The sequence below is a fragment of the Papio anubis genome, chromosome 1, assembly GCF_008728515.1.
Source record: "Papio anubis isolate 15944 chromosome 1, Panubis1.0, whole genome shotgun sequence".
In the NCBI taxonomy this organism is placed as follows: domain Eukaryota; kingdom Metazoa; phylum Chordata; class Mammalia; order Primates; family Cercopithecidae; genus Papio; species Papio anubis.
The window spans coordinates 66,490,726-66,499,123 of NC_044976.1; the positions used below are offsets into that span (position 1 = coordinate 66,490,726).

Below are 8,398 nucleotides of genomic sequence, written 5' to 3' on the forward strand. Positions count from 1 at the left end.
AAAATAATGTTTGTAAATTTGTTCACATTGTATAGTTTTATTCATCATGATTGCTGTATGGTATTTCACCAAACGAGTACACCACAATTTCTACTATGAATGGACATTTGAGTTGCTTCATTTGGGGACCATTACAAATAAGGCTGTTATCAACACTCTTGTAAATATCTTTTTGTCCACATGTGCTTGCACTTCTGTTGGTATAGGCCTAGGAATGGAATTGCTGGGTCACAGGGTAGGTGTTTATTTCAATTTGTATTTTCCTGATTACTAATGAGGTTGAGCACCTTTCATAGGTATATTAGCTATTTGGTATCCTCTTTTTTATACAGGAGGCATCTTGAATTGTCTGTGTTTTTATCAGTTTGTACAAGTTTTTCATGTGTTTTGGACACAAGTTGCTCACATTTACATGTGTTGCAAATATCTTCTACTCTTTGGCTTACTTTTCCCCTTTTAATAATGTCACTTAATGAACAAAAGCTCTTAATTTAATGTAATATAGTCCAATTTATCAATATTTTCCTCTATTGTTAGTGATCTTTGTGTCATTTAATAAATTTTTTCTATAGCCTCACATTATGAAGATATTTTCTTATTTTATCTTATAGAAGCTTTATTATTTTACCCTTTACATTTAGAGCTACCATGCACTGAGAATTGATTTCTATGTGTGGTGTGACATAATCATCAAGTTTCTCTTTTTCTCCCCAAACAGTTACTCAATAGACTGAGCACTATTTACTGAATGATCCTTTCTCTATTGCTCTACAGTGCTAGATTGCAAGATTGAATGTCCAAGTATGTGTGGATCTGTTCGAAAACTCTCTTCTATAGTCTATTTTTCTACCCTTACATCAATATCACACTGTCTTAATTACTGTAGTTTAATTACCTATAAGTGTTGGTATCTGATGGAGTAAGTCCTTAGGCTTTAGGCTATTTACAGTCCTTTGTATTTCCATATATATTTTAGAAGCTGCTCAGAATTTTTTATTAAAAAACACTGCTGTGATTTTAATGGAGATTGCATATAATGGAGTTTATGATTCATAGAGTTTTCTTCATTCTTCCAAGATGGGGTATTTCTCTATTCATGTAGGTCTTCAGTAATTTCTCTCAAAATATGTTATTTTCTGTGCAGAGGTTTTGTACATATTTTGTTAGATTTATTCAAAAGTATTTGGTAGTTTTGTTGGTTTTAAAATATACTGAATTTTCCGCTTTAAATTTTTATTTTCTAATTTTTAATGCTGGTATTGATTTCATATGTTGACCTTGCATCTGGCAACCTTGCAAAGCTCACTTATTATTTATGATACTTTAATTGTAATTATTATGGATTTTCTTTGCATATACAAATAACATTTGCAAACAATCATAGTTTTATCTCTTTCTATTCCTTATACCCTTGGTTTAATTTCTGTTATTGTTGTAATTACTAGGATTTCCATTAGAATACTGTGAAGAAGTGGTGTCTTGTCTTGTTCCTAGTCTCAGAGAGAAAGCATTCAACATTTCACCATTTATTATGATGCTGGCTTTTTACATGGCCCTGATGAAATTAAAGAAATTATCTTCCTTTCTTAGTTCTTAGTCTTTTTTCATGAATAGATGTTGAATTTAATTAAATATTTTTTAACCTATTGAGATGTCAGCAGTTTTTATCTTTCGTGGTGTTAATACAGTGAATTACCCTGCCTAACTTTTCCAATGGTAAACTAGTCTTGCATTTCTAGAAATTATCCAACTTTGTTTAGATCAACTGCACCTTTTATATATTGTTGTATTGAGTTTGCTAATATTTCTTTTAGAATATTTGCATCTATGTTTGTAAGTAATATTGACTGTAATTTCTTTGGTATCAAGTTGATGGTGCCAAAATTATAGAACTTTATAAAACAAATTGGAAAATTTCCCCTTTTTTCCTATTCTCTAGAATATTCTGTGTAATTGTTCTATTTCTTTCTCATATGTTTGGTAAAATTTACCAGTGAAGCCCAACTTTTCTTTGTGGGAACAGAATTGAATATAAAATTTTAAGAATATTCATAGATTATTCGTATATTCTATTTCTTCTTGTATCAATTTTAGTAAGTTGTGCTTTTTAAGAAATTTGTCCATAACATGTAAAAATTCAAGTTTATTATTATAAAATTGTTCATGTTATTCTCATATTAACTTTGTAGCATCTGTGATGAAATTTTGTAGTCTGTGATGATATCCCCCTTTTTATTTATTTATGTGTTTATTGAGATGGGGTCTCACTCTGTTGCCCAGGCTGGAGTGTAGCGGTGCAACCAGAGCTCACAGCAGCCTCGACTTCTCAGGCTCAAGCAATCCTCCCACCTCAGCCTCCTGAGTAGTTGGGACTACAAGTGTGCACCACCATACCTGGATATTTATTTTATTTTGTGTAGAAATGAGAGCTCATTATGTTACTCAGCCTGGTCTCAAACTCCTGAGTTCAAGTGATCCTTCTGTTTTGGCCTCCCAAAGTGTTGGGATTACTGGTGCGAACCACTGTGCCTGACCCTTTTTATTTTTGATAATGGGTAATTTGCTCTTGCTGTCTTGCTCGCTTGCTCTGGCTCTTGCTTTTGGTTTATTTTCTTTTTCTTGATCAGTCTTGCCAGTTTATCAATCTTATTATACTTTTTAATGAACAAACTTTTGGCCTACTGATTCTCTTTATTGTATTATGTTTCATTATTTTTTTTCTGTTTTAATTTTTTACCTCCCTCTCCTGTCTTTTTTATTTAATTTGCCTTTCCTCTTCTAAAATCTTGGGTGGTATACTTAAACCATTGATTTCAACCTTCTTTTATTACATGCATTTCAGGCTGTAAATTTTATTCTAAGTATGGTTTAGCTATATCCCACAAGTTTTTATATTATCAATGTTTACATTCAATTAGTTTCAACTATTTTAAAATACTAATTGTGAGGGGTTTTTGAAATTTGCAAGTAGTTTTAAAACTTCCAAGCATATGGGTATTTTACAGTTACCTTTGTAAAAATTAATTTTTAGCTTATATCTACTATGGTCCAAATTTTTTGGAGATTTTCTTTCTGATCTTGGCCCCACAATTTTGCACTGCCTTAGTACTTCTGAAATGGCTGTATTAAGCTGGGAATCATACAGTTGAAGAAGGCCATTACATGTGCTGGGAACATGCACCTTTGAAGGCTTAGCTAGTGGTTCTCAACCTATCAGATGCAACACTGCCATTTTAAATACATATATTTGCAATATTCCTTTTTCTATCCTGAAAAAAATTATAGATAATCTAAAGATTTAGAAAACAATACAGTATCCTGTTACATGGAGGATAAATAAATAAAAAGTAATTTGTAACAAGATATGTTTTTCAACCTGGAAAGGTTCGGGCATGACTACACTAGAGACAGGATAAAGTTGGCCGATGTTTTCTTCTACTTACATTGAGTTAATATGGATGTAAGACAATTAAGACAATACTCAAAGCATATTTATTGTTGACACTTTTTCCTTGTATTTAACATTTTGAGATAAAGGCTAAATGAGCATATTTGTGTGCGTATACAAGTACAATCAATGTGACTGTGACAACTGCAAATGAAAAGCTGATAAACGTGTGTTGCCTTGTTGACTCAAATACCAGAAGCTGCGTTGTCATTGATGAAGGAATATTTCGAAGTGCTGAACAATTCTTGATAAAGTTCCGAAACAAACAAAGCACAATCTTCCCTCGATTTACATGGGAGTTGCATTCCTGGAAAATTCAGTATATTTTAAAACCATGCAAAATATCCTTTAAAAAATATGTAACATGGAGTTTAGGACCAAGGCTCAGGTAACTATAAAAATTTTTACCTACATAAATTTTTAGTGGAGTGTTTGAAATTTGTTTAGGACTGTCTCCTTCATTGTGGGACATTTGCAGATTTCTCCTTTGCCCAGTAAATCTCAATAGCACCTCCTCCCCCAATTATTGTGAAAATCAATTCCTCCACATTCAACCAATTTTCCAACACCTCCCAAGCAGCACTGCCATCCTTGTTGAGAACGTGCATCTAGTTCATCTTAAGATAGAACTGCTGCCCTCATCCCCACTTTCTCTCCCAAATTCTGTAAAAGCCCAGCACAGGCACTGGGGGATACAGCAAGCCACTTAGGAGGATTCCCAACTTGTATCGTTGAATCATCTTTAAATTTGTTTTTATTATTTTTTTAAATGTCTTATCTTCCAAAAAGGATGTTTGGGTGAACTGCAAAGAGATATACTCATAGACAGGAAAAAGACCTGGTAGGGTGAAGAATGAAAGAAAAACAGACAGGCAGAATAAAGCTGAAAGCTGAGCCTAGTATCTAAAACACACACTCACAGGGCTTGTATACGCAATAAAGTTGAGAAGTAACTGGGTTGTCAACTTAAAGAGGAATACTTGATCAGACACACAATTCTATGTTGACAAGATTAAAAACAAACTCTAGTCATCCTTCAGTACCTGTAGGAGATTGGCTGTAGGACCTTTGTGGATACCAAACTCTGCAGATACTCAAGTCCCTTATGTAAAATGGCATAGTATTTGCATGTAACCTATGCACCTCCTCCCATATACTTTAAATAATCTCTAGATTACCTGTAATACATAATATAATATAAATGCTAGGAAATAGTTGTTATACTTTATTTTTTCATTTATGTCACTTTTATTGTTATTTTTAATTTTTTAGAATATTTTCAATCCATGGTTGGGTGCAGAACCTGTGGATACAGAGGACTGACTATAATATCAAGGTAAGGACATGGACTCTGGACCCACACTGCGTACATTCAACTTGGCTTCACTTTACAAACTGTGGGACCTTGAGCAAATCACCACATGCTTCTGTGCTGTTACGTATAACAGGATAATATCACTACCTACAATACCACATAGGTCTATTGTGAGGATTAGATAAGTTGGTGTACATAAAGTTCTTAGGAGAATATACAGTAGTTACTTGTAAACACTATATAAACATTTGCCAAATAACCAGGAAAAGTTCTCAGAGAAAACAGTTTTTCCCAGCAGTTTCTCTAGTAGATGCAAAATTGAATTACCTAGACTGAAAACTCAGAGGAAACTTGACATTCATCAATTCTAACCTGTTTGTGTTACAGTGCAGGAAACTGCAGCCAGAGACTGAAAGTCTAGGGACCAAGCTCACATATTAGTTGAGGATCCACAAGTTAGTTGAGGATCCTGGTCCTCTGGCTCCTTTCTGCTGCTCTTTCCAATATGTCAGCCTGGAGCTGGCCTGGGGAGGGGTGCAGAGAAGCAGCCTATTGTCTTTCCTTCCCAGTGTCCACCGGTTCCAAAATTCCACCTTCTCCCAACTGTTCTATAATACCCCAAACTCTCATTTCTTCCTAAGGACAGAGAGCAAAGAATAAATCAGGTGTGAATGACCCCTAAACTCAAACCCTCAAGGAATATGCAAACACATAATAGAGTTCCCTTAAATATAATAAATCTTCAACTTTGAGGAGGAGGGGGAATGGGTAGGTGGGAGGCAAAGGTTTTAAATTTAGAATTTAAAATTGAATTGTCTAAACTGGCAAAAGTCTCATCATGTTCCAGTCATGAGACTGCACACAAAGTTACTTGAGAGTCTCCAAGCCTCATTTTTCTCTTCTGTAATGTCAAAACAGAGATCATAAGGCTGACGGAATGGACTCTTTGTGGCAATAAGATACCATATTATAAACAGGACTTAAGGCTGTGCCAGGTAAGAATGAAGTCACACACCCTTACTCTTAAGGAATAAACTACGTTCTAACTGCCATAAGGTGTTTTCTTTCACTCTAGCAGTTAAACAAGCACTGATAAGTCTCCACCCCACAGTGAACATGGGACACATGCAACATGCATGTTTGCTTACTATGTATGCAAGCATTCCTCACTTCCTAAATATTTATTGCCCCCTGTAACCTGTTGAATATGTATACTTGGCCAAACAGTTCAACATAAATTCCTGCTTTACCCCTCTCTCCCTTGAAGTGCCTGCTTTTGGTCTCTCCTGGAGGCTATGCTTCCCAGCCTACCAGGATGGCCACCCTGCAGGCTGTAACCCTTTGTAAGAAATAAAGCTCTCCTCTCCAAGTTTCTGAACCTTGTGATTCTTCAGTTAACAGTAACATGGGAATGATGATCATCAATGCCTCACGGGTTGTTGTGAAGAAGAAATGAAATAATACAAAGCACCTAGCACCATGCCTGGCAGAGAGTCAGGGGCCAATAAATGTTCATCATATTTGCTATTATTATTATTACAGGCATCAGCAACCTATCAGAAGAGAAATATTTTTCCTTTGCTCTTTGAAGAGATGAGGCCACCCCAGAAAGGCTTTCTTGGTGGCTTCTTACTCCAGGAACTCAGTTACCTTGTAGAGGGGAATGGGAATGTCTGGAGAGAAAGAACCTGAAGCTCACTTCCCCTAGGAGCACATGAAGCATCACAAAGACAGAAGGGTTGCAGGGCTGAATCCAATTCAACCACTCACTCTAGTGTGTTCCTGAGAGCGTTGTCTTCCCTCTATGACCCTTAAACAAATATGTATATGTTCACTGTCCAAATATAATACAAGACAGGGTTTGGTATGATTAAGATGCTGCCTATTAAATGAGGAACTCTGAGATACTGCACAAGAAATCTAGAAACTTCATGAATCGGGGGTGAATCTCCCCATGGTGAAAGTTCAGAAACACTGGCTGCAACGGGCTTTGCAAAATACGTGCTTATAAACACATTTTCTCTTCCTTTAACAAGGAAAATGATAAAACTTCATAGTTACAGCAAGAAATACTGGGAAACAAAAAATATGCCCTTAAAAATTCAATAACTTAATATATTCATTGTACTTAGCTGTTATGGGAAATCCAATATCTTACTGTTGATCTTAATTTTCCAAGGGACTTTGAACTATATGTGTGTAGGTGTTAGTAAATGCCTTCGTTATGGCTGCTGGGTTCTGCAGACTCTCTGCACACAGAGGTGTAGGTGGTTAGACTTGTGTTTTCTGGAAAGCAAGGGCAAGTAAGGAGTATCTACTATGGGCCAGCTACATGTCTTTGGTATTCCATTCAACACACTCCTCCCTGTGTTAGAGGAAACATTATTCTTCCCAGTGTATAACAGGACTTTCTGTCCTCTAGGGAATTGAGAAATTATTTCCTTCCCCTCCCTCTTTTACTTCCCCACAAGGGAAAGAATGACTTCACTTCTTAGGGAGGTTGGAGAAGGGTCCTCAACAGTGGGCTCTCTTGTTTCAGCTGACTGTGCACAGGTTGAGACACCTTTTTCATTGCTTCTGCTTTCCTATGGGAAGAACAGTTGAATCCCAGCCCAGGATCTGGAGGTTGATGTCTCTCTTCTTGGTCTCCAGAATTCATCGATTTGAGGCATGCATCTGACCTCCATGTTTCTGCACCACACACTCAATTCTCCTCGCGTGCAGGTCCAGACCCAGCAGGGGTTGTATCATTTTGAAGGTCATCTGGTTGCAGGTTCACTTTCAGGGCTCCTACTCAACAACCATTAAAGGTGCTGTATTCATCTGTATTTGCTGAAATACGACTATTTCTCAATTTGTTCAGAATCAGAGGAGCTCTACTTGAAGAGCTTGGAATGGGCTTTGAAATGTAACCCAAGCATCTTATGCAGGTAAAAAGCCAAAACTCGTATGCCCATCTTGCCAGCTGACCTTCCCAGACCCCACCCAGGTCTGGTCACATAATAATGTGCATTCCCCAACGTGGCTTGATTGCCTGGTCTGGCAGCTGGAGGAGTGGGCCCTGCACCTGACCTCATCGTGTCTTGGCTTTGTCCAAGTAGTCCCCTTGCCTTCGATTGTTCTGTGCTAAATGTTTTCACTCATTTAGAAACATCTGCATCTTTCTTCCTCGGCAGTGCTCTGAACCCCTTTTTTTTTTTTTTTGCTGGGGGCACTGTCACCAGTGTCTGGAGATATGTTCCTGTTCTGGATCTGACCCCAGAGGACCGGAACCTGCACGGAGGTCTGCTGCCTCCCTGCCTAGCACTCTTTCTTTTCCCACCAGGATGCATACCTCTGTGAATTACATGGCTGGACTTCTCTTAACATCAGACTCGATTAACTAGAACAATAGTTTTATCTCATCCTGTGATTCAAAGACGGTTGCTAGGGAAACCAGTGGGGATCTGTTTAATCTGTAAATCCTGTAATTGCCCTAAATTAGCAACAATTCATACGCTTGCTTCAAAAGGATTTGGACTGAGCTGACTGGGAAGCAGGTGAGTGAGGAAGAACAATCACAGGTTGGCTCCCCTTGTGATCTGTTCACATTCCTCATAAGGTGTTTTTTCCCCGATGCTTTGCCAAAAAGCTAA

At 37.2% G+C, this 8,398-nt stretch overlaps 1 protein-coding gene across 1 annotated transcript in view; it reads right to left on the bottom strand.

Annotated features, from left to right (window-relative positions):
* Positions 1–3,469: 3,469 nt before the first annotated feature.
* WLS (Wnt ligand secretion mediator) overlaps positions 3,470–8,398 on the bottom strand; it is a 135,043-nt gene continuing 130,114 nt past the window's right edge. Inside the window, exon 12 of the mRNA XM_021942751.2 lies at positions 3,470–3,755. Within this exon, the coding sequence (XP_021798443.1) occupies positions 3,634–3,755 (122 nt within the window). The 3' untranslated portion in view covers positions 3,470–3,633. The remainder of the gene's footprint in view (positions 3,756–8,398) is intronic.